General features: G+C 44.7%; 1 protein-coding gene across 1 annotated transcript in view; it reads left to right on the top strand.

The window, feature by feature from the left end:
• CD82 (CD82 molecule) overlaps positions 1-3,444 on the top strand; it is a 43,111-nt gene extending 39,667 nt beyond the window's left edge. The window contains exons 7-9 of the mRNA XM_075152351.1: positions 272-463; positions 750-833; positions 1,340-3,444. Coding sequence (XP_075008452.1) covers positions 272-463; positions 750-833; positions 1,340-1,417 — 354 coding nt within the window. The 3' untranslated portion in view covers positions 1,418-3,444. The remainder of the gene's footprint in view (positions 1-271; positions 464-749; positions 834-1,339) is intronic.
• Positions 3,445-27,022: the final 23,578 nt, after the last annotated feature.

The raw sequence follows: 27,022 nt of genomic DNA, 5'->3' as shown, positions 1-27,022 counted from the left end.
AAGTCTACTGGAAGTGCCCTTTAACGCTTGTCTTTCTAGCAGAGTGATTCTTTGGTGGGAAATAATGCCCCTGTCTTCTGGACGGCCCTATGCGTAGGTTATCATCTGGTAACAGGGGTGAGGTTCTAATGTAACTAATTCATGCAAATTGTATGGCCTGACTATTGTTGTTACATGGAGAGCTCCTTCTACCTCCACTGCCTGTTTGTTTTTACGTGCAGTATGTTACCAGTGCAAAGTGTAAGACCATCATGATCTCTCTGCTTATTAGATCGCCTGCTGTGGCTGGACTGGAGCAAAGGACTGGGAAAAGAATGAGATTCTTATCAACCAAAGCATGACTGCATATCCCTGCTCATGCTCCAATAGCTCCAAGGACTTGCAGGTAGATACCGGTTTCTGTAATCTGGATGTCCCCGTCAACGGCACTGCAACGTATGCTGACTGGCCTGTTCATGAGCAGGTATGTCTGGGACCTGTGAAGCTTCCACTGAAGTTGCCTTGTCTTTGTTCCTCTGGGAATTATTTAGAACATTTTTTTCATGTCAGTATTGTTTGAAGTACCTGTGGAAATGGGGGCAAGGGGGGACAGGGATCCTGCCCTTCTCTGCTAAAGCTATTGTGCTCCTTGGTGTAGCATGTATATACTGGGATAATCTCTGCACGCACAAGGAGATGTTTTATGGATTTTCAGTCTTGAGATACTTAGATTTGTGTTTCTTTCCCTTGTGACCATGTTTTCCCCATAGGGATGCATGGATGGTGTAGAGAAGTGGTTGAAGGACAACCTTGGTATCATTCTTGGGGTCTGCACTGGTGTTGCTGTTATAGAGGTAAGTCACTCCCTGACATGAACCTATACTGTCTTACCATGCAGACTCTTTTAAAGGTAAAGCTATTTTTTCAAGTAATAGACACCTGGTTTAATGGCAGTGCAGTTCTAGCTCTTGGTTGTGTCTACCTGGAGCTTTGAACTGCTGCTTTCATTGGTTGGATTAAAAATTGAACAAAGCCCTGTCTACTTGTGGTTCCTGCTGCTGTGTCTGATGCTTGGCAATTCACTGCATGCATAACCAGGAAGAATGAGACAAGCAACATCCCACCAGTGAGACCCCACTTGTTGCTTTAAAAAGCCTGTAACAGAGATTCTGGATGAAGGCACATCTTTTTGCAGCAAAACACTTTGGTCATCCCGATTATTGCATTTTCCTTGCATTGGGGACCAACTCTGTTCACCTGTGTGGTGTCATTAAAAGGAGACCACTGTATTCTGCTCCCCTGTACCACCCTTATCTGTCTGGTTGCTGATTTTGTTCCCATTCTTCATTACTTACTGCAGCTGCTGGGGATGATACTGTCCATTTCACTCTGCAAGAACATACACAGCGAAGACTACACCAAAGTGCCCAAGTCTTGAGTTGGCTGACTCCAGAACTACGGCACCACAGAGAAAGGAGCAAACAGAACATTCTTGCCTCAGACCCAGACTGTCCAACCATTGACCATTATTCCTGTGACATCCCATTTCTGATACCACTCTGCTAAGAACTGTTAGAGCTGCAATACAGCCTGATCTTCTGGCAATAGGGCCCTTGGGCCACCTGCATCCTGCCTCTGGATTATTTCTACTTCGAGAAGCAGAACTTAACTGTCTCGTATCACATGAGACACCAATTAACCTGAGGGGACAATGCTTTTGCTGCCTGCTCCATGTTAAACAATACTATTCATATCTCCATTCTACAACCCATTGGGCCTAACATACAGTAACTCCTCTCCCTCGTCGTTCTCCTCCCGCACATCTTATCCCCTACCCCCAGAAGTCCCATCTCTTTGTCCCATGAGCCAGGATTGCTGTTGAGATTCCAGTGCTTTGGTAGCTTCACCTGCTTCACTGACTTGTGGTGGTAACTAGTCGTGCTTTATAGGCCTTCTCCTCCCTGGCAGTTAACATGATTCGACTCCTACTAAGCATTCTTCCAGCCTAGGCTGTCGTCTGAAATATTGAGCGCTACCCTCATACTCGCTTCTCCCGCTTCTGGAGTCAGCTATGCCTTGCCTTCAGCGGAGCTCGTCCCCTTGAGGCTGCTGAGAAGCCACCGGGAGGGAGCCAAGCCTGCCTGTTCCTAGTGTGGCTTGGCAGACGGTGGTGGTGGTGCTCAGCTGCTTCCGGAATGGGTCCCTTGGGTTCTGGATTTGACACTTATATTTTTCTCCCACTTGTCTCTTTACCTTTTCTCTCCCCCTAGCACTGCTTTGCTGGCTCCTGTCAGCTTGAGGGCACTTCAGAGACTGCTGCATAGTGTGGCCTCAGCCCCAGGCTGGCTCTGCTGGTTGCATTCTTGGGTTGCCAACTTCTATAGAGGTTATGAATTAACTTGATTCTCCTCCTGCCCCCTTTATGAACATAAAATTTCTTAGCTGTGGTTTTTAATTATGAATATGGAGGGATCTGACTGGATTGCTGATGCTGTATATTGGAGGTATCGCTGTTATCAGTGCCCGGTTTAGGTTCTGTAGTTTGGATGCAAGGATAAGTTGCTTTTATTTCAGTTGTCTGGTCTTCTGACTCCACCGTGGTCTGGAGCCGTGGCTGCATCCTGAGCTCTGTCTCAAGTGTAAGCACTGCAGCAGATAAGTAGCTGGTTCTGCAGTCGTGCAGGCTGGGTGGTTTCTGTACTTAATGGCTGGGCTGTGTGCTCTATTCAGCCGGTGGCCAGCAGCAAGGAGTGGTGTAGAGTGGAAGAAAGTAGGAAATGTATGTGGAAAACTGCCCCAGCTTCTTAGATAAGGGAGCTGGGTGCAAATCCTCAGTCTTAGAGGTGGCTTGGGCACAACAGATTTCCTGCAGTTGCACATGTGTGCAATCACCCTGACAGCAGGAAGCTGTAAGAGAGAAGTAGATGGTCCTTGCCTGAGACCTGATACAAGGTACTTGGTGAGAGAGCCTTTGCCTTACAAAGGTGGTCCCAAGACTGTCTCTTGTCAGGGGTGGGGTTGGTAGGAACAACCCTAGTAGCCCCAGCAGTGGGGCCCTGCTCTGTCCTGATCTCTGGACACAGCAGTGATTGTGGAGAGTAGATACAACTGGGCAACTGATTTTTACTGGAGGTCTGATAAGGCTTTGCTGTTTTGAGACACCTGCCCCTTCCTGCACAGATCCTTCAAGCTGACCTTTGCTATAGCAGAAGGCACCCATCTTAGCAGTAAAGCTTGCTAGCTTTTGTAGCACAAAGTCTATTCTCTAATGTGTTCTTATTTGTAAGATTCTTGTTCGGTTACAGATGCCAATGCTGAGCAGCAAGTAAAAAGGAGCCCATGCTGGGTTTCCTTTTTGTTTTTTGTCTGTTTTTAGCAACATCTTCCTACTGGAAGAAATGCATGTACAGATATAAAAATCTAGAGGGTGAATATTTCTGTAATAAAGACTTTGCTAAAAAAAAATATATCTCTGCCTACGACTTGTGCATTGCAGTGGTTTCCCCTTGCCCCCTCTCCACCCCCTTCTGCTTACTTGCAAATCACTGACACCTTGTTTGTTCAAGATAGCAAAGGGCCTGTCAAAAGCTGTTCTGAGGTCCATGTGTGGGATCCATGCAGACTGTGAGGATACTGCCCAGCAGAGGGAGGTGACAATTTTCCTAGGCTATATTCTAAAGTAAACTTTGCCTTGTTTTATGAAGTATGTCTGGGTGAGCTGACTGAGTGGTAGTTCCTTTGAATTACCTGCTGTCTCCTAAGCTAAGTGATCTCTGTATTTGAAGATGTCGCTTCAAATCTGTACGGTCTGCACTGTATGAAGTCATAAGCCTTGGGGACTAACTCTGACAAAACATAAGCTTGCTGCTATGCCCACAGCGCGTACAGCTCTTGCTAGCTTAGCTTCATCGTTTTTTCCTCTTCCCACTCCCTTTCAGTAGGCTCCTGCCTCCAGGCTGCTATTTTAAAAAAAAGACTTCTCGGACCCTGCCCTGCCTCTGCGAGGAGGAAGAAAGCTGAGGTAGCCATTTTTGTAGGTTGTGCCACCACACACTGGGCTTGACTCTTTGAAAAGCTCTTGAGAAGTAGATAGAGCAACTGTATGAATCTTCTTGCTTCCCTCAGCTAAGCAGTTGAGAAGTGGATATGAGCTGCATCTCAGAATTCCTTCAGATCCTGCTCTGTGGTGGTGTTTCTGGCCATTTGAAATGGCTGTCCTTAGAAGGACCTATGTTAGTGCACTAATGGAGTCTGGAGCTGTTGCTTTAGGAAGTAATAAGTAAGACCTAAGTCCTCATACATGTTTGAAGAAACAGAGTGAAGTTTGCAGAGAAGAAGGTGCTGGGGTGCTACCAGACACTGGTGGCAACTCGTCTAAAGTCAGGACTTCAGTTACCCTGACCAGCTGAGTGCGGGGTGAGAGGTGCTTAAATGGATCTTGGACCCGCAGTAGGGTGCAATGAGCTGTCTGATCTGTGAGTACAACTTGGGCCTTTAGGCTGTCCTGGGGTATGCTTGAGGAGGGCTTGGTTCGTGGTCATACAGGGTCTTCCCTCTTTCTGGTTGGTTTCCCAGAGCACCCTGCTTTAATCAGGTGGCAATGCTTTCCCAGGGCCTCATGATTTAGAGGGCTACACTCTATGGCAAAGCTGCCAAACCTGATCAGGAGGCTGCTAGGTGGGGAAGGGCGCTGCTGGTTCTCCTTCAGCCTGATGTGGAGCTGGAAGGAGAAAGGAGGGAAGGTGAGGACTGCCGCTTGTCCCCAGCTTGGGTCCCCAACTGCCCGAGCTCTGTGGAAACCACTTGCCTTTGGCCACTGGAGGGAGGTGTTCCACCAAGAAAACTCAGCCTGGGTGCTGTGGTATCAGCAGCATTGGCTGGTCCCTGGGGGACAAGATGATGACACTGATCGCTTCCTTCTGCTCCTAGTTACTCCTGGCAGCAGGGTAACTGAAATAACTTGTAATTACAAATGCATTCTCCTCATAAACGATTTGTGCTGCATGCTTGGCATTTTTAGGGATAATTTTCCTTCCATTTCTTGGAGCAGCACCCAGTTGGACGTTTTGTTGCATGTCTTCCACTACTGTATATGGGTTGTGCTTGCTTCTCGGGTTTCTGCCCTAAGTAGCTCTCCTGCTGCTTCTTTCCTTGTCCCCTCTTTCTCCTGTTTCCCTCCATCCTCAGTTCCTCGGTGTGGTTGGTCTGGGGGGAAGGAGGGCGTATTTGATGCCTAAAAACCTGAGCTAAAAAAGGATTCCAGGAAGAAAGTCCTCAGACCTTCAGAGAGCAAGAAACCTGCTGCTGCTCCTTGGGCCAGGCTCCCAGCTCATCTCCAGAGGTAAAGATTTGCCGCTGGAACTAGAAATCGGAATAGCACTCAGGCTTCTTGGGAGCTGCAGTGTTTGTCTAGCAAAACCCACAGCGCCAGCCTCTGCAGTAGCTCAGCACATGGAAGCATTTTGTGCGTAACCAATAAGCTGCTATATAGCTGTCCCAGGCCAATAATTAATATTGCGAGAGTATGGTTGTGACCTCCCTGTGGCCTTAAGCAAGGGCCCTAGTAATGAACTGGTGACATTCCTCATTGTGTGATCATGAGGAACTCGGAAGCTGCTATAATTCTTCCCATGAGGTGTTTTTTCCTTCTGGAAAGGGAAGAGGAGTTGCATTAGTTAGAGTGGGTATGGGTAAGCCTATAGGTTGCAGTGCATCTTGTTTTCTGTAATGGTTTCTGCAAGGCACGTGCTCAGATGTAACATGTGGCAGCCGTTCCTCTCTCTGTAACTCTCCCACGTGTGAGGGAGCCAGCCCTGCTGGCTTTGCTCAGGAATTGAGGCTGAATTCAGAAAAGGTCTGATTTCTGGCTGCTGCAGGACGGACTGCAAGTGGTGGTGTCAGACTCTGACTTGGTTGGGGAAGGTGAGGAACAGCAGCCGCAGGGGCTTGTTGCTGAAAAGCCTGAGGACCCTGGGATTCCCACAAATGTATTTTCACAGCCAGTTGCTGCCACTCTATGCCATAAATGGAGAACATACCCTCAATTATTCATGGTCTGGCTCTAACCCATTAGCCTCTGAGACTCTTGGCTCTATCCTTGGCCTTTTATTACAAAGAATAAACCTCAGCTAGCAGCCAGGGTTTCTGAATGACATCTTAAGCCAGGTTGACACTAAAAACTTGTCAGTGTAAAATCTACTAACATGGAAGTCTTCAAATGCTTGTAAGCTGGCAAAAACTATTAGTGAACCAAAGCTATTAGTAAAATGTTGCTAGTAAAGCTACTAAGTGTGCTTCAGCCATTATAAACAGTTTCTAGCAGGCCTGTGCTAGTAGAGTGCATGCAATTTCTTGCCTTGTGGCAAGAATCTCTTCCACCAAACATGGGAAATTACCTTCTCCTAAGTAGATTGTGTAACCCTAGCCATACATTCTTACTTCTCATAGGTATGAATTTTCTGGTTTCTCCCTTCTAAGCTCCTAATAATACAATTGGCTGGGGTGTGTGTGCTATTTGGCTTTTATGGGGAGGGATTAGAGGAACATTGGATGCTCTGTATCTGGAGAAAAGGTATTCTCAGATTTCCAGGCAAAAATATTACCCCCATTTAAAATAGGGGTTTAAGAGAAGGATAAGGCTCTAAGTAGTATGTGGAATCTGAGAGGGAAAAATCCTGCTTTAGACCCCAAGGATGGTATTTGCACACACTTGAACTAAATTTCTCCCTGGTGTCTTCTTTCCCATACCTCTCTTGCTAATGAACAGCATCATGAGGTGACTTGTCTGTCCACAACAATCCAGAGTTAAGCAGAAAATATAGAAACCTACTTTTGTAACCACAACAGGCCCCATCTCTAGGAAACTAGAGAGCATTTCCCTTCCCTCCTATGGGCTCCAGATGTTAGTAACTCCTGTTCCTTCACAACGTTGCTTTCAGCAACGGCAGCAGCTCAGGGGCTATCTTGGTATTGCCCTTTGTTCTGTGAGTGTTCACCAGGTTAGGAACTATTGGTTTACACCTATGTGAGGCCATCATGCTGCTGCTCCAGACCTGTATTGGATCTAGACCTCCTCCAGGACCCCAGTCCTCACTATGTCACCATAATGGCAGATCTTGTCCATCATGTGACTCTTGCCAGCATCACCTGCTGTTCATAACCTTAAGTGTTCATAACCTTAAGTCTTTTCCATGTTGTCTCTTCTTGTCTAAGCAATTTCTCTGGAAGTTCTCGGTCTGCAGTTCTTTCTGGATCTGGCTGCCCTGGCATCAGGTAACTAACTCCAAAACAACAGTTGTGACAGTGCTGGAGATCAGAGGAATGTGTGTCAGACTAACTTTTTTTCTTTTTGCCCTGCTTAGAGCCTACAGACTGGACATATGGAAGTTCTTCAGAGACAGCAGGAATCCCAGAGCATGTGATCATCTGAATTGCTTATCCAGCATGCTTCCTGGGTATTTTCTACACAGCGCTTCTGGAAACTATTTAGGATTTACTAGGGTGGAAATGTGAGGTCCTGTCAAGACCGTGTTATAGTATAGGCATGTGCTTTGGGCACTGAACTTGCAAAATGATGTCAGAATAGTATAACTCATGCAGTGATGTCTGCAGACAGCCTGGAACAATAACCCAGCAGAGAGCAGACCTTTAATTTTGGCAGAGGTTGTTTCACGATGCTCTTAAGTATTTGAAAAGACATTGTCCTTTTAATACCATGTTGTAATTAACTCTGGTTAGCACTGGTTGGGAATTCTTTTGGCAAAACAGGTTTTTCCCTAGAGGGTGTAGGTTCCTATAAAACAAAGTGTGTTTTGTTTATGGGGTTTTTTTCCTTGTGCTTAAACAGGACTGAAAATAGTTGGATTACGTCTGATGGAGGGGTTTCTTCTGCTTTCTTTGTGGTTGCCTCATAGTAAACGTTATGTAAAAGACCTGGAATTGGACGACAAAATAGGATTATAAAGCCATATTCTAAATATGTGACCTAAGAACAGGGTGTTATTGGTGTTCTGAGGTGGGATAGACTGAGGAGATGGGTACGGTTTTTTCCATGTGAATAGTCAAGAACGTTGGCTGCATGTAAGAGAAAGCAGTAATTTTTTTGCCTTTAAATCTGCATTTCTTAAGATCTGGGGGTTGAAGAAAAAAAAAAAAGGCGGGGGGGAACCCAACTGAAAAGAATAAACTATCCAAAATACCACTGTTGCCCCTAGGCTAGGTGGAATTAGACTAGTCCCTTTCAAGCAAAGGTGTCTGTAACAAATGTGCAAACCAGGTCCACTTTGACACACCACTTAAAATCAGAGAATTGTTTAGGTTGGAAAAGACCTTTAAGATCGAGTCCAACCATAAACCTAACGCTGGCAAGTCCACCACTAAACCTTGTCCCTAAATGCCACATCTACATGTCTTTTAAATTCCTCCAGGGATGGTGACTCCACCACTTCCCTGGGCAGCCTGTTCCTACGCTTGACAATCCTTTTGGTGAAGAAATTTTTCCTAATATCCAATCTAAACCTCCCCTGGCACAACTTGATGCCATTTTTTCTCATCTTGTCACTTTGGGAAAAGAGACAGTCACCTGAGCACTTTGTATTTTGGAGCGGCCCCTCTAGACCCCCGTGAACTCAGCCAGGCTTAAGCAGGGCAGAGCAGCAGGGAGATGGGCTCCACATGGTGTATGAGAGAAGCTGCCTGGAGAAACCAGTGGGTGCCCTTTCCGCAAAACTAATACGCTCTGTGTAGTCACTTGGGAGCGGGGTACGGTTTTGCAGGACCTTCAGCTTCAGTGCCTGCACGGCAGCAGGTGCGTCACGGTTTCACCTTGCTGCAGGTGGAAAGCTAGCGTGCCCCTTCGTGTGCCGGGGGGCTGGGGATCGGCTGGTGGAGGCACTGAACCGCTGCTGCTGCTAATGTCGTGCATGTGCCGGAGGGACTGGACGAGATCACGGGGGGAAAGTCCATCCAGGGCTATTAAATAAGCAGAGGCAGGTGCAACTTCTGCTTGGGGAAGTTATTTTTAAAATTGTACGCTGTGTAGACGGTGCACGGAGTTTGGAAGAAAGCAGCGTTCAGGTTTTACAACCATGGAAATAGCTAGGAAATCCCGACCTGACGTGGAATCCCCCCTGAGGTGATCCCAGCTGCCTGTGGCACTGTTCATCTGAGCGCCACGCAGATGTTTAACTAGATGTTTGCTCGGCTGGGGAGGGGGGAGAGGAAAGGGAACTCCGTGATGAAATCCACCCTAAAATAGGTGATACTTCAGTATTGTGGTGGAAACTGAAATGCACAAAAATGATGGCCTGCTGCTGGTTTTGTTGGGGTTTTTGTTTTGTTTTTTTAACACCCCTAGAAGTAACTTCTCTAAGCAGTTGTACCATAATTTTATAGACTGTATCGTAAGCTGACAATGCGGCTCTACTTTAGTGGCTCTGAAAAGCAACATCCCAGTGACTTGTATGGCTGACATGCTGACAACGGTATTTCATCGATACAGACTTGTAGGGTTTGGGGTTTTGTTGTCTGTTTGTTTGTTTTCTTGTTTTGTTTCTGAGTGGAAATGCACCAGTGCCAGGTCTGTATGAGCCTGTGGAAGTGAGGTGGTGTGGAAGCCGGGCCGGGGCGGTGTGGAAGCCTCCGGAAGCTTCCAGAAGGCGGGGGCAGCAGTGGGAGGGGACGGCCTGGGGAGGAGCGGGAGCCCTTGGGACACGGCCTGGAGGTGGGGGAGGTGTCTGGGACAGACGGAGGCGGCGTGGGGTTTGCCCTGACAAGAGGGAGCCGCAGCAGAGGGCAGGCCCCGCAATGAGCGGGGTGGGAAGGTGGTAGGGATCATTTCCAGGTGTTTAGCCACGGCCATTTGCCCTAGCAAATCTGGATGACTGTTTAGAAAGAGGCTTAGCTGTAACTTTTGTTCTCATTGGAAACCTAGTTTATGCCCCAGACCACCGCCGCAGGGCTGTGGTAAGCCAAGCAGGAGTCGTCTGGCGGCGGAGTCGGTGCGTCCGGGAGCCGCTTGCCTCCGTGAGCTGGTGAAGGATGAGCACGGCAGGGCCAAGGCCTCACTTCCCTGTTCGGCAAGGTGCCATGGACGTGGCAGGAGTGGAGCGCAGGGCAGGTCCCACCTGCGAGGGAGGTGTGCCCGGAGGAGCCTCAGGAATGGCACCCCTGCCCTGAGGAGCCAGCCGGCACGGCCAGGTCAGTTCATTTGCTGAGGAAGTGCCCAGCCGCGGTCTGGCCACGGAGGGCGGTGGGACGAGCTGCAGTCAGCCCTGGGGGGGACACAAGAGGCAGACTGCTCTGGAAGAGGTGTTCTCGGGAAGACGGGACCACGAGGGTGGCAGGGTGGCAGGCGGCTGTATTTCAGCTGTCGAGGTTTGCCACCACAGTTCTCGCCGGCAGTGTGAGGGGACAAACGGCTCCCACGCCTGAGCAGTAGCGCTCTGGTGTATGGCGGCTGTTGTGCAAGTAGTCAGCAGGGAATACAGAAACCGCAGCACCTCTGTCCTTAAGTGACTCTGCTGCCTTTCCCATTAGTTTCAGGATCAGTTTGAAACCAATTGTTTATAAAACAATCTACGAGGTTGCCAGAGTTGCCTTTTGAGTACTTCCAAGTATTGGCAGTATGTCTGTTGCTTTATACAATCTTGCCACAGATGTTATGAAAACAATCTTCTGCCTCGTGTAACACCTCGGGTTGAATGTTCTTTCTCATGCTTGCTGGCTCTTCCTGAAGTCCCCAGTAACTCCTGCTTTGGCTAGTAAAGTACCAAAACTTGATGAGAAGGTTTGGTTGCAGGCTCTTGATTGCAAAGAATCCCCTCACACTGGTGAGCTGTGAGCAGAAGTGGGGAGACGTCCTAACAGGGACCATAGCTTCAGAGCAGAGGTGTGTTTGGGATTTGGGAACCCTTTCTTGTTTTCTCTTAAATTTCCCTCAGTATCGCAGTGGTCATTAGTGGGGAGCTTGCACTTTGTTAGAGTAGCGAAGAAGCTGGTTACACCAGCTTTTATGTGATGAGAAGATGCAGCGAGCACATCGCTGATCAGATGGCTATCATAAAGTTGGCAATTTCATGCCTGGCTATAGTGGAAGCTAATTAGCTCAAGGCCGTCTCTCATCAGAGCAAGGCAAGAGCAGGATTACATTGTCTTCCTATTAGGCAATAGTCTTGCCTGACAGAAAATGAGATGTCTGGCGATCCTCATAATTGCATACAGCTATTTATTTTTTACCACAGCTAGATTGTTTCACTCTTTAATAGGCAGCAAAATGGTAATGAGATTGTCTTTTCTCCTCTCCTCTTGAATTCATTGCAAGCCATGCTGAGGACTCCTATGCTCCAGTAGCAAAGAGGAGAGTAAAGCTGAAATAGAGGAGGAAGCAGTCTCTTTGTCTCTACCCTGAAATTAGCTTGGTAGGAAAGGGTAGTCTGTTAGTTCCTGCTTAATGGTGAAGTCTTTAGACTAACTGCTTCCCATTCAACCCTTTATTCTCCCCAACCACGAGAACTTCTGTCACATGCTCCTGTTAGTGCCATCAGGACCTTGTAAGAACTTTGCAGTACTGCCGGCAGTTCTGCGCCCTGTAAACGCAATCCCAACTAGGTCCTTAATGCGGCAATCTCGACCTGCCTGTCCTCCTGCGAGTGTGGTCATGCTAGAATTCAGCATTAAAACTATTGTTTGCAGGGAGAGGGCTACAGTTGAGGAATGTAATTGGTTTATAATATGCAGATATATTTTACATAAGGATAAGAGCAAGGAGCAGAGGGTTTGAGAGTATGGCATGTTTCAGGATCCTGGAAGACCTGTCGTGCTTACGGTGGCTGTTGTCAGTTCTATCAGTAAAGCAAAACCTGCCTCACTGGAAAGAAAAGATTTTGGCTAGGATCCACAGAAGGACAAATAAAAACTTGTTAAAACTGTAAAGGTCACCTGTTTATAATGGACTAACTGGTGAGAGAAGCAGAGAACGTCTTGATAATCTGGTTAGGGATTAGTACAGTAGAATATTTGTGTCATTGTAGTATATTTGTGTCATTGAGCCTAAGCCTGACCAGATGACACTGCTGCTGTGAGACATGCTGAGGGGAACAGCCCGGCATGCTGGGTCAGGTTTAGGGTTATCCAGAATTTGGGCAGGAAGTCTTTGAAGAGCACAGTATACAGCGATGAATGAAAAGTGTGGATGCAAAGTCTAACAGCCAATGTTTTTGGTTTGGGTTTTTTTGGTTTGGGTTTTTTTGTGGAGTTAGTTACAAGTACTAACAAGTAACAAGTGAGGGTTGGGGCAAGGAACGCTGAAGCTGGAGTTTGCCCAGTCCTCAGGAATGGATGAAGGCTGGTGTTAATAGGATTCTATGGCTTCAGTAACTTCTTGTTCATGTGAATGAAATGAGACATGAGTTAAGAATGAAGGATGAGTAGCCGTGCGAGGAGGTTCTAGTTTAGGAAAACTTCTTGTACTGGAAATTCTTATTGATATATGGCTAAATTTAGGGTTAACTTTGGGATGGGATAGATTGAAGAACACCTCTTACTGCTGAATTCTAAAAAACTGTAACATTGGAAAAAGAAACAGTGTTTTAGTTTGGGGTGAAATGGGTTGACAAGGTCTGATTGGCTTAGGTCTAGACAGTAAACATAAAACATTCTGGTGCCAGTTGGGTACAACGTTCTAGAACAACCTTTGACTGTGATCTCAGCACCCATGGTACAGCGATGGGTATTATAACCAGCAGCTGTGGTCAACCTGCTACCAGTACTTTGTTACTTGGGGAGACAAAAGTTCAGTCTGATTCCTTCCTAGGCCTAGGCTTTGTCACAGCATGGTGTCAATGAAGTAACTGCAAGCTATAGGATCCTACTGAAGGTAGTTCTTTAAACTATCCATGGAAGTCTTTTAGTATGTAAAACCAACTCACAGTCTCCTCATTTTTCTTGCAAACCCTGACACTGCATCATAACTGCTGAGACCCTGTGTCTTCTAAGTAACATCCCTGAATGCTGCTGTTTTCTTGTTCTACTTCTGCAAGCCTTGAGGGCATAATAAGAACTGGTCATGGCCCATACTTCTTTTCCAAAAGCAAACCCCAGCTATACCTGCAGTGTTCAAGATAGTTTGATGTTGCAGGCTCAGCCACAAATAAAGCACAAGCCCAGGAGCCCTAGCCGCAGCAGTTCTTGTTCACTTGTGCAAATTTCTGGGATTCATCAACAAAAGGAGCTCCTAGTTACTTCCTATCCATAATCCTGACTTTAATAAAAGGCTGCTGAGGCACTGTATCCCTGAAAGTAATCATGGCTTGGAGGAGCTTTCTGGCACGCAGTCGCAGCTTACTTTTGGAAACCTACATGCAGGAGCCAGACTGAAACTCTTTGATGCTTGTATTTTGGAAAAAGACATATAAATCCGATCTGAAGCCTGGAGTTCACTTAGCACTGAAATAGGCCTCCCTGCAAGCTCAGCAGGAGTCACCGGGTCTTTGCCACAACAGCCTCATTATGTCTGCAAGCCTTCTGCTATTGCAGTAAAAGCTGTTTATTACTACCTCCTAATGCTAGTCTAAATTGTGGTCTGCTAAAGCCCAATGGTCTCAAAGCGGTGGCAGTTCCTAGGATGTTGCTGATGTCTACCCTTTGGGATGTGTCTGTGAATGCAACTTACTGTTGAGTAATTTTATTCCTAACTCTATCTTTTAGTCATAAGACAGAGTCATAAGGCTGCTTTGAAGTTCAGCACAGGTGACGGGACCCTAAACAGAACTGCTTGGTGTCTTGCCACTAGAGCCAAGGCCAATATTTGGGCTGGGATTAAGATTTATTGTTCTGTCCTGCCTTGCCTACAGGGCAAGAATAAGAGTTGGTTCCAAGAGGGGCCAATGGATGTTTAAGTCCCAGTCGGGACAGCTTGAGGGGATGCCAGGGTTGGGCAGCATTCAGGAGGCAGCATTCAGGAGAGCTGGCGGCTAAAAGGGGTTTTGGTGATCTATTCAGGTTTTATAGGATTAAGAGAAAGACTGGTGAAGGCCTTGGCAAATGTATGAGGCTTAATGTGGGAAGTGGTCACTGGACTAGGTTTAAAACCAAAATCAGGAAAGAATGGTTATTAGGGATGGACTTATCAGTGAGGTCCGTAGGATATGCAGTGTTCAGATGAAGACTTGTACCAGTGGCACTACCCTTGAGAGAAGAGACGGCAGGCAATCTAGAGTCCTCATGAGACCTTCGGTACGCTGTGTCGACATGAGTCTTAATATCTGAAAAATTCTCTTTGAATAAACTTCATGGTATTCATTTCCAGAAGGATCAAGATCTCAACTGAGTACTGCACTCTTAGCACCTTGTCCGAGAACCCCACACGCTTCTCATCTTATGTTTAACCATTAAAGAGCCCTTCCTGCCTGCTCCTACATGATTCTCATGAAATACTCAGCAGAGCAAAGCTTGTCGTGATCTAAGATTTCATCTCAGCCACAAGCTGATCTGATCTTTGTGTGGGAATTGCACCAGAATAGCTTAGATGGGGTGCTGCAGAGTCATGATCTTGCTGATATTGCTGTCACCATTGTCTGACAGTCAGGACCTGAAACTGTTCTTTGAGTCACACAATGTATCAAAGTGCTGATTCTACTCCTTGGAACTCAAGAGTCATGCTAGGTAGTAACTCACAGATGTATTTGATCTTGCCTCATTCCTATGATATAATGATATTTCAGGATAGATCAGTTTTCCGTTTTTTAAAATGTCATTGCATTGTCTTTTAGCAGTTTTTATCCTTTCAGAAATTTTTCTTCCTTCCTCACCTCCCCTTGCCCTCAATGCTTCTCAAACTAGGGACTTGAAGAAAAAGGAGTGTGGAGGCAGTGGTGTTATATGTCCCATTTTATCCCATATTAAGTTGCAGAACTAGCAGCTTGAAATGTTCTGATCTCTTCAAAATCCAGGGGGTGGGGCGCTTTGGCAGGAATCTATCTTTTCTCTTCCCTTGAAGGTCTCCAACTTTATTAGGCCTTGGGAAGGAGAATGAATTTTGAAGGCCTTTAAGGACGTTGCTTTGATACGATAAGGGGCTCGAGTTGCTGTGATCTGTGTGTATGAGGATTTCTTTCTTGGAACCAGTTCCTCAGACCCATGTGGCAGACCGTCTTGTCGTCTTAGTACAGTAATACTCCTTTCCAAAATGCTCCAAGGGGGGTTGTTTTGGTTTAAGGGAAAGAGGAGGAGGAGGAGGGAGTTTCCCTTGTGCTTGCCAAGGTAAGAGGCAATCCTCTTCTTGAAGCTACTGCCAGCCCCTGTTACCCTCGAGTGCTTCTTGTCGTCACCTGCTATTACCAGAGAGTTTATGAATTCCTCAGTGGCTCATTTCACACTAAAGTATCCGTGTTCCTTCTAGAGCCTGCTGCTTACCGGCTCCATCCCAAATGCAAGGGCATGGGAGAGATTCTCAGAGCTTCAAACTTTACTCTAGCTGTAAGTTTTTAGCATGTTACATTAAATGCTGCCACCAGCTTCAATCAGGGAATGCAGGGTGCCTCTCAGCAAGAGGAGATGGGAAGCTGGTTTAATTGGGACATCCAAAGATGTGGACTTAATTAGGCAATTTTGTTCATCTCATCTGGGGATAGGAGGAATCACTGCAAATAGCCCATGGAAAGTTTTATGAGAACAGTTAAATATCTGCTGCTGCTTCTTGAGCTTTCCCACGCAGGTTGGAGCTCTTCAGACTACTTTCAACTGATGCCAGCCTTTTTTATCATTTACAAGTGCTGCTCCCATCACCCCTTCAGCAGCCTTGTGCCACATACTGTTCTACTTGGCTGTTTCCCCATGGGGATCATGCATTTCCCACGTGATCCACAGTGGAGAGTGGCAAACAACTGTTTGGGTCAGATACCTCATCTAAAGGTGAGGTGATTCCCAAACTCTCCTCATCCCAGAAAAACTCAAACGTTATATCATCTTCCAAAGAGATAAACAGGCTTGCTTTCTTTTGTCATTTCTTCTCTTTCCGGCAATAATCTGCAATCACTTTTTCATTTAAAAGAAACAATGTTTTTGTTTCTTGTTGAAATGCCTACAACTTTTTTGTGAAACTTAATAAAATCTGGAATTTTTCAGTAACCAAAAATCTTCAAAAGAAATCTTTCACACATTGCTCTTCGTCTCTAAAAAAACTAATTGTTTCTCTAGCCCCTGTGTTTATGTAAAACACCTTACCCTTTCCCCCCTCTAATGTTAAGATTTATAGGCTTCCTTCCTGGCTGCTAGCCTTTCCTCCATTGAAGAAAAATAAAAACAGCAATAAATAGATTCACAGTACTAAGGCTATAAATTTCTAAATTCAGTTGCCAAAACTAATTCATCATTTGAACGTAGGCGCAAACTCCGATAAGATGTGGACCTGCAGCATTCAGCCCATTCCACAAATTTTTATTTAGTTACTGCACTTACTCCATTGGGAAAAAATTCCACTTAAGCCAAAAATTGGTGGGTCGTTTCCCAACTAACATTTCCGTAGTGATACCAGAGGTGTTACCTATCAGACTCCCATGTGACAGAGCTGTGGCTGTTTGGGAGGATTGTTCTGTATTTAGTTCAAGTCTCAGTACTGGGTATATAAATTTGAAGTGTGTTTCTCCTGTCTTTCTACTCCCTCTTCATTTACAGCACTATAAAAATCCCCAGCCTATATCCCAGGTCCCAGTAAATATTTAGCTGTCTTTTAAATCTAGTACGCAAACATTTGTGATAAATAAAACAATGTATTTATATCAACTATCTCATTCTCCTAATGGGTGCTCCTTAAATTAACTTATATTACCAGAGTAATGTGTTAGTACATATATTCGTATTCCTGATTTTCTGTAATATCTTTTCAGGAATTTTAAAGAAATTATAAGTCTCCAAGTCTTTCAAACTTACAAAATTATTTTTCTAAAATCTCCTCATTAAACATATACATATAAGTTCAATTTTTAGAAGAACTGTATGAGATACAGTATGAACACTCTGTGGCCTACAGTAGGCCTCTTGCTGTATTTAATTTCTTTTTTTGCTAATAAAATTTAGCTTCCTTACTTCTGATCTAACCAAGAAAGGAAGGAGCCATAAAATTCAAAGAACCATTTAAGAACCTTATTTCAAAAGCTAAGAGTTCCCCAAAGTAAGCTTCATCTCTCTAATTTTGGGAACATACCTGAGGTGCCTAAACTTGATAGCCTAGTCACAGTTGAAAACCTAATCTAAACTGGGAGCTGAGCCCTTCAGAGACTCGGATTATAGATTAGAGGCACTACTCAGGGCCATTCTATCTACTCTATCCATTGCCTGTGGAATCTGAACACGGGCAGCTCCGTTACACTTAGCACACACGGTTACCCTGCCCTTTGATTAATCTCAAACTTAGCTGATTCTTTCAAGTTTCAACTCTTGAGTAAGATCTGGAATGTCTCTTGGGCTACGCTCATTGCAAACATATGTTGGGGTGTAGACCACATCTGTGGTGGTGATGGGGGAGAAAAAATGGTATGTGGAAACTTCTCTCTCCACTCCACCCTCATTGTCACCAATCCATCTCCATGGATTAACGTTTGTGATGTGAAGAATCTGTTCCCCAGGCCCTATTTCTGGCTCGCTCTGCAAGTTATTCCCTTTAACAGGCGTTGCCAAAAGTGGTTGATGCTAGCATGAGGGAAAAGTCTAATGGCTTTCAGCTACAGTATTCACATTAAACCCCTGCTCTAGAGCTGACATTAAGTGAAATGACTGCTGAACTGGAATGTTCTCATCTCATTCGGTAGAACCTGCTCTTACTGAGGTGTCACATCCTTCCCACAGTGGCAATGCATGCCATGAAACTGTTGATGATCTGCAGATCTTCCCTATTTACAGGATTATCTGGCAAAGGTTTTTGCTTTGCTGACTATATTAGAGATGTGCTGTTTCCACTTCACTGAAACTAACAGATCCCAGATTACTAGTTATTTTTTTGTTTTATTTTGCACTATAGTTGGCTTGGATCTAGGAACCTCAGGTAAAATATCAATCACATTGTCTGTGATGCCTGCCACCAGGCAGGAAAGGCTATTTCAAGCACTATCAAGTAACGATTGTGAAGAGACTCCAGAATTCCTTGCCGAAAGCAGGCTGTTAGCCATGTTGTTTAAAACTGGAGAAATCTGTTAGGAAGCCATGAGAATTCGTTGCTGGGAAGGAAGAAGATAGGGGTGGGGACAAGGTCACATAAGCACTGCTAATGTCTCAGTTCCCTAACTCTTATGGAACCTTAGGCGCTCCTAGTGGGAATCCAAGGGGCAGTTTCGGTGGTAATGCATAAGGTGGGAGTGGTGGGTGGCTCTGCCATCCCACTGCTCTCCGCATCTGTGAGGTGAGCACAGAGTCAGCATGTGATGGTGAAAGAGGGGTGAATGTTACAGCTTTTGTAGATCCTATAAATGTAACTAGTTCACAAGTACTTCATAACCACAGGGTTAGTTCCCACCTAAATCAACAACTACTCACATTTGTTCAGCTCCTTCCCCACTATGCGTTTCAGTATCTTTCTGAGCGTATGAGTTCTGGAAACTGCACTTTTTCCTGGCAACCCCATGACCAAGGAGAGGAATTCTGCTGCTCTGGTAGGGTCTAGATATATCCTCCTAGCTGCTGGCCCATGAAAGGGCAGAAAAGTCAAGCTTTCCTTCTGATATCCTTAGCAGACCACAATTCTGATTAGTTGTGGCTGGACAAGAATGCCAGACTTCGTTAGAAGTTTCATCCTTTCAAAATGCCCCGGGAGCCAAGCAAGGATAGAAAGAGCATCTACCAAATAGGGACAATAATCAACATGTAGGCTGCTGGCAACAACATGCAGAATGAGGTACATCCTGGTGCTGCCCCCTAATATTCTCCATTAACAGCCCACAGGCATCCTGGGGAAGGAAATACAGCAGACCAAAGGCCAGGGAACAGTCAAAACAGGAAAGGGCCAAGCACTCAAGACCCCTTGCAAATGAATCTGATTTATTAAAATGCATCCCCCCTTCAGTCAGAAGCTTTATCAAGTGCCTTCCTGACCCTTTGTCCCTCTGCCTCTCTGCTTGAAGCCTGTTCGTCCTGTACGTTGCCTAGCTGTGAGTGCTGCCTCAGTGTTTGTACCTATGCCATTTTATCAAAATTGTTGTTCTTTGACCAAATCTTTTTCTCATGCGCCTTCGATTGAGTCAGCTGAATTTTTCTTGGTCTCCTGTAACTATTTCTTTTTTCTGCTCTCAGTGAGTTAGGGAATGGAGGAGTTTGCCGCCTTTTTATCATTTCTCTAACTCCTTCCAAGCAGCTGGAATTTATTTTAATAAAGTTCATTTCAATAGAGCCTGGAGCCATAATACATGAGGCTGTGATCTCAGAAGAGCTCATAAATTAAGTAGGGTCAGCTCTGGTCGATGCATGCATAGAAGACCTCCAAGGACACCCTGTGTGCTGATCTGCCTGTGCCAAGGATATAGCAACTGCCAGACTGCGTCTGCCCGGTAGGCTGTCTCTTTTAGTATGCTATCTCTAGCCACTGCCAAATGCTTCAGGGGAAGATACATGATCCCTGCGGTGGGCAAGTTATTCTTAACTGATCATAATATCCTTCTAGACCTTTGCGGCATGAAGCCGTTGGTCTGCTGTCTCACATGTGCAAGGGTAGTTGAGGGGCACTGGACCCTTGTTGCTTACACAATGCCTGGACCGCTCTCTGACACTCGTACCAAAGGCGCTTTTGTTAGCTGCTCTGCGATCAGCCTCATTTCAAACTTCACTGCCTGTCCTGAAGGATGAACGGACCACAGAGGTATCTTGACTTCACGAGGGAAGTAGCCAGCTTGAACGCACCCTGTGCAATTTTTCCCCTGAAGCTAGATAGTAAGTGTGTTTTTAAAAGATATACAGTTTTGTCATGAAGACTCCAAAAGGTGGTGACCTCCACAACTATGCTTTTGTAGTTCTAGCTGCCCAGATATTACATCTTACTTAAATAAGACAGAATTTGTCTTGTTGAACTTCCAACTCTTGGCTCACATTATGTCTTTGTCAGAAAGACTGAAACGCCTGCCTGCTTGCCTCCTCCTCCTATTAAATGCTTTTCTATGTGTAAATCCCTATATTCAGCAATTATGTCACCTCTAAAACTTCCCTTCTGTAAGCTGAATTAACTGAATAGAATAAGCCTTGCATTCAAAGTCTTGTTTTCCAGTTCCTGTGGTCCCTACTACAGACAGCCCCACTCAGCGATAAAGCCTGTGTGCTTTGAAATCCAGCAGTGTGTCTTTAATTCAGGTTACAATAAAATCCACTGATGAATGGTAAAATAATCCTTTAGGCTATGTTTGACAGTAGTTTTTCTTCATCAGTGAACATACTAATTTAACCTTTCCCCTCCCAAGTCAAGGATGCTTCTGAAAATACTAAGCATTTTTTCTAGTAAATGTCAGCTGCTTTCCTTACTACCTTGACCTTGACTTGGTGGTTGAAGTCAACTATGAGGCATGGTCTCTGTTTTCTGGAATAACACGATGTGGAAAGAGTGGCCCTCAAAGAGCAGGAAGGCCTCCAGGTCAGTAACTTTCAAAAGCTGTCCTGTGACCTTCCCACTGTAGAAGGATGTACCAAGCTCAGGAGAACCCTCTTCCCTTCTTTTATAGTCTCTGGTAGTGTTGAGTGAGATAGGACTATTTGTTTTCCTTCTCTTGTTATTCTAGTCCCTTTTCCTCTTGCTGTAATGTGTTACTTCACCAGCCTTGGAATCAGAGTTTGCACAGAGCTATTATTCACCAAAAGATTAAATTCTTAGCACTGCTCTGCTTCCCACTTCTCTTTCTTGGTAGCTTTTTTTTTTTTTTCATAGTTTCAGCATTATTTCAAAACTTCTAAAGCAGAAGCAGCAAGCTAGAATCAAACACTGTTAGAGGAGGCATTAGGTGGGCTTTTTCCATTGACAAAACTGCTAACATTTCTCATTTCTGACCAGGGTTTTTTTCTGTGACTTCGTTAGGTTTTTTTCAGTCTAGGGTGAAAAATATGCTATCTGGCTGGACTGCTTAGTGTTTCAGTTTTTATTGGTTTGGATGTGAAACACATTAACAACAGCTTCTACATAACAGACAAGAAGATGCTAATCTCCAAGTCTCACTTGACTTTGAGTTTGTTGGGTATCTGAATCCGAGTCTCTAAAGGAGCTGCGACAAAACACAGCATTAATTGGTGTTGCCAGTTAGCTTCATCATCTTCTGCAGGTCTGTCTGTCTGTGCCATCAGCTGAGTAATGTTCCTTGCATGATGTAATAGGAGTGGCAAATCTGGATCTGGATACCAGTGCTGATGCATGCTCCTGAAGTTTTGGCTGAGCAATGACAAGGATTCAGCTAGATGGTTTTGCTTGTAGCTGACTGGATTTACTCTGTAAGGGCTGTGTTTTATTTTCTTTCTACAGCAAAGAAGATACTCTTCAGCATACAGCCTGCGTTTCAGTTATAGTTTTTCCCAGGCTCAGTTTCCAGGGCTTACTGCACATGCCTGTATATCCAATATCTCTTGTATTTTGTGCTGTCGGTATCAGGAGGCTGTCCCTTAGGCTTCCAAGGCAGCCTTATCCGATTTCAGGTATGCTACAGGTGTCCTACGGGAGCCATGAATGACTGGGTTGAAGTTGCAGAGATTGTTATGCTACTTAAATGGTTGATGTAGGAGACAGGTATACTTAGTAGAGTCAAACCGAATGGAGAGTGGGAGGAAATAGAATCAGAAGTTCTGAACATGCAGGGAGGAGGAAACTTCAAACATTTTTTCTTTCTCTTTTGCAGAAACAAATATAATTCTGTAATAACCTGTGATGTGTGGTGTGAATGAGTGTGGATGTGGGTGTCTCTGTTTCAGAGTGTGTCTCCATAATGTGCTACAGATCTTTTTTCTGTTTGCTTGTTTGCTCTGGACGTTTCATTCAGTTCTGCTGAGCCAGTGAATAGTGGTCCATGTATTGTTTTCCAGATCATGATAAAATAGCTCATCGTTGATCACTGGGCACTGCTTGATGGAGGTGTAGCATCCACCGATTGGAGATTTACCACCTCTTGAGATTAGGAAGAGCTGGAAAAGGAAGAAAGAATGTGATATTAATGCTGATACATGCATGATAGCTTTGGGGTGATACAGAAGAGTCATTGGCATGAACTAGGTCTAGGGTCCTCCCCTATGCCAGAGCCAGAGTGCACCAACAGGCTCTGCAACCTTTCCCCCCTTCCCTGGCAAGGGCTTTGGCTGCCTGTACCTACGGCCAGCTCTGACAGGCACAGCTGTAACCTGGGGTTCGGCTGCTGTCAAACAAGCTGTGAGAGCTGTGTGGAGCCCTGGCAAGGGTCTCCCGCCCTGGAGAGACCTGGGAGAGTGCTTGGGAGCCACTTTTAAACTCAGGCCCTTTGTCCTGAGCTACGTTGCAGATATGCCTGGTCCCTGACCCAGTGACTTGAATTCATGGCTTGACTTCAGACCTGCCTTGCCTTTGTGGACTTGTCTGGCAACCAGTGGACTGAGGCTGACCCTAGTGAGAGTCACTGGACCTGCTCTGCTTCCTTGCTCGTGGACCTGCACTCTTGTTGGTGAGGGCACTGCCCTGCCTGCCCTGCTGTCGCCCTCAGCCCCTTGCAGAGCCACCCTCTCTGGCTGCTCTGACACCCTGCATCTGGCAAAGCTACGAGGGAGATATGCAGGGCATCCTAGCTTGTACTAATAAAACCTTTACGTCACATACCACAATGCATTTTTGGAATGCATCAGAGAGGTTAAATGCTTAATTTGGAGTACTAATCACCTCCTTTCTATAAAGCCAAGATCTTTTGGTGCTATCAGTTTAGCTCAAGGTTCAAGGGGAAGGAAAAGCCTACATAATAGACGTGGGGAGACTTTTAGAAGACAAGATAGGCTTTTCGTACATAATATCACAACTTCAAAGTCCACTAGCTAGCACTAGTAGCACATGATTTATTCCAAAATAGTTCCATGTACTAATGGTTCCAATGTGCTAATTTTGAGAGGTCATCTATGCCTTTTGTGGGATTGTTTAAATATATTAGGTTTTTGGAAAGTTAGTTAACAGCAGACCCAGCCTCAATGGATTAATGAACTATAGAGTGTGTTTATACAGATCCAAACCATACAATAGGTACAGTGTCTTACATCGCTCTGGACATGTATCACAGGGTTCTGCACCACACAGAGTGTTTTCAAATAGGACGTTTTTATAGTTTTTATTTCCAGTCTAATCAATGGTGCTGACAAGGCATTAGAGATCTTGCAGTTCATCTGGGAGAAGCCTTTACCACACCTCCAGCAAGTAATAGGAATTACTCTGGTCATCTTCAATGTCTGCTGGGCTGAGCTTATTTTACCACAGCCTTTAGGAAAGTGTTTTCCAGCTGCTCCTTTATTATCTCACCAAAGAGACTGAAAACAGAGGCTGGAATAAAAGCCTCTTACAGGCCCCTGGAGGAGATATGGGGAGGCCATGTGAGGAGGAATTTTCTGGCTGCGATTCCCTTTCTTGCTTCCAAAGCCCTTGCCACATTCTGCATTCCACCGAATCCCCCAGATTCAGATGCTAGCACCACTGGGGCAGTCTGTGGGTCCTTTTCCAATCAGCAAATGGAGCAGCTTGCTGGCTGGGGATGAGATTCTCTTGACTGCAGAGGGTTCCCACCACACAGACTGAATGCACTTTGCTTACAGTAACGGGTCCTGACTTCTAAGATGAAGCCAGTAAGGAAGGAAGAGTACACCAACCAAACTGACTCCAGACTTCCCAACATGTAAGTATCCTAAACTGTGGGAAAAACTCATCCAGGCCTCTTGAAGTCTCCACAATCCCTTCTTTGTGTCCTCTTCCAGGGCAGAACAGACAGGAACTAAATGAGACGGCAATCAGCCTGTATACTTAATTAGTGCAATTTCCCTTGAGTGGCGTGTTGCTTTTAGGCATAGATGTAATCTGCTGTATATGACATCTATGTCATAGATATTAGAAATAAAGGGGGGAAAAAGGTCTCCTGTTTCTGTACACTATCTTATCCATTCCCCTATGGTCTTTGAGGGATTATCCTCTACAGTCAAAACAGGACTGGGGAAAAGTACTAATGGGATCTCAAAGGCACAGCCTAATAAAACTTGCTAAAATAACTACTTGGGGAAAGGCAGAGGATCTCCTCTGTCTCTGTAGCCCCTTCATGCAGCAGGAACTGGGTAAGTTGTTCCGGGTGAGTGCAATTAGAAGGTCCATGCTTGTTTCTACAAGGAGGGTCTAAATACCAAGAATGTGAGCTTGGAAGAATTTTAAATTCCCTACAGAAGCTAGGGAAGCTAGAAGTAGGACTAGCAACTCAAGAAGCAGTTAGAAGCACATCACTGAAGAAGAAAATTTATTATGTAGTGAGTATTGCACTTGTGTAATATTGCCTAAAGAGCCATAGCAAGACATCCAGGCACTTGAGATACCTCCCTGTTCACCAAACCCACTTGTCTTACTGTATCTGCACTGCTACAGACCCTCAGCTGTTCCCCGGGGCAGCAGTAGAAGTCAGCAGAGCATGAACATGTATGTTCCCTACTTGGTGCCTCCTTGCCCAGGCCTTGTTGTATAGGCCTGCATATCAAAGGCCTTTGGGATTTCCTTGCTTTTTCCCTGTTCCTCTTGAAAAGGTGGCACCCACTGAAATTTGCCCAATGCCTGGAGTAGGACACAGCTATACTCTAACTTGTTTTCTGACGATCTCCCTCTTAGCCGTTGGGACCACTTAACAGTGGGGGCACCTGTCTATGGGCCACTATTCCACACGTCTTAAGAGAGAGTTTGTGTCATTAAAATTATTTTACCATGCTATGCTCTGGTCCCCATCTACAGGACAATCACACCAGGCTTTGTTGTCTTCAAGTATAGTGATCTGGGATCAAAGCAGCTGAGATTCATCCTGCTCCTATAAATCAGCTCCACTCAGCCAATGCTCAGCAGTCTAGTTCATTCAGGTAAATTGCATTTGGACATGGGGAGTAGTGCAGCAGCTCCTGGCTCAAATGTAACTGTACTCTAATATGGTCTACATATCCACCTATTACTATCAGCAATGGCTGATCCTGTTATATGGTGTAAATTGCTCCACTACTTTTTTTATCTAGTTCCTTTGTTCCTAACCACATTTCGAAAAGATGGCTTCTTAAACTCTGATCCCACTTCTCAATTACTGCCATTTCTGTTTCAGAGAGTAACCTGCATTGTCATAAGGAGCTGTTGAAAACTCAAGGGAAAGCTTAATCAAAACTTTCATTTAGAAACCGGTAAAAGATGAGTGATAGTTTTGCTTCCCCTGGGGATGAGGAAGAGTTAACAATTTCAAGACAGTAAAACATTGATTCTAAATGAGGCTGCAGCCCTTTCAGATTGAACATTCTTTCTTGATGGGTATTTGGATGGGAGGACTTAAAGAGGCTTCTAAGTATTAACTAGTGTTTAATACTTTATTACAGTGCTAGAGGGCACTGTACTGTTGAAGGTACTGTTTATGGATCAAATATAATAGCTAGGAGCTAGACAGTTTAATGGCTTGAGATTCCTTTGCACTTTTTGTTAGAGAGACATGTTAATCCCGACAGTGTTGTAACTCATAATAACTGCACTCTTCCTGTCTCAGACGTGCTGTGTTTAATTCTTTGTTGTCTTGACCCTGTGGACTCCTTTCTTCTGAAGATGTGCAAGAAAATGTAAACTGCTGCCGTTCTGGATTGAAAAACATTCTGCATGCAGTTTGCACTAGCGCAAATGCCTACACGTTGTTCAGGCAACATAAGGTCTATAATGTCTGGAAGGCCATTAGTGTTTGCTTGTGTAAGTACAACTGTGGGCAGCAGTGCCCCATAAAAATGGTCTCCTATCCAATTAGATCAGCTTTACAATTGATAGATAAGGATGAAATGTACTTCTAACTGTAACGGCTGTCAGTTCAGATAAACAGAACTTAAAACCCTTTTTACAGACTGCCATCAGTTGTTGTCTAACACTATCCCAAAGCTGGTGTCCATCTCTGTGACTTTAAGCAGTTCTCACCTTGTGCACTTCAGTGTTACGTGTTTCTCTGGTGAAAGTTGCTTTTTTCATCTTCACTTCTGGACTTTTAAATTGAAGATAAGAAATAGCGTCACTATCTGAAAAATTCATACCTTGTCCACAAAGTTCTTATTTTTTGCATGTTTTGTTTACAGTTTTTTCATAAAATGTTGTTTCATAAACAAAACATTCATAAGTAATAGTCTAAAATATTATGATAGTTTTGATACTGAATCAGAATTCAATTTCAAAGAAGATAAACATGAATTTTCACTTCTGAAAATTTGTTTTGATTTTCTTCATTCTTGCTTCCATTTTTTCTTACTAGAAAGGGAAAAAAGGAAGCTGGGAATTTTACCTGCTGTTTGAAAATTTTTGTAATTATTAAATTTCCTACAAGTATTTCTTTTCTTCTTGAAGTTTTGAAACCCCATGTTTTCACTTAGAAATGTCTCTTAAAGTAACTTGACTAGTTCTCTTGAACTTCAATCAGTGTTTATAATGCAAGTTCTTCCTGTATATACAAAACATGAGGAAAACTAAGTTATTGCTGTTTCTGGCTGATTCCATCACCCGAAATATCAGTCCCAGACTGTGATATCATGACAGCAAGCAAGTCTTGAATGATGAACAGTCTGTGTTTTCACGTGGCCCCAATTAGAAATCCACATAGTTAACAGATCCATGAAATCTACTATCCAGAAGATCTGTTGCAATGGGAGAAAGTGCCCTGAGACAGTGCTTTCTGGCAGCAAATAGGTTGTGGGTTTGGACTTGGGTCACTACCCAAATGCAGTGAAGGGACAGCATGCAACTGATGGTCAGGGAGACTTGAAACTGTGAGGGTAGGCACAACAGAGTAGATGCTGCTATAAAAATAACAGTAAATTTTATTGCAATTTTCTTTTCTCT

Source organism: Calonectris borealis, chromosome 5, assembly GCF_964195595.1.
Source record: "Calonectris borealis chromosome 5, bCalBor7.hap1.2, whole genome shotgun sequence".
NCBI classification, from domain to species: domain Eukaryota; kingdom Metazoa; phylum Chordata; class Aves; order Procellariiformes; family Procellariidae; genus Calonectris; species Calonectris borealis.
This window is presented reverse-complemented; position numbering and strand designations above follow the sequence as displayed.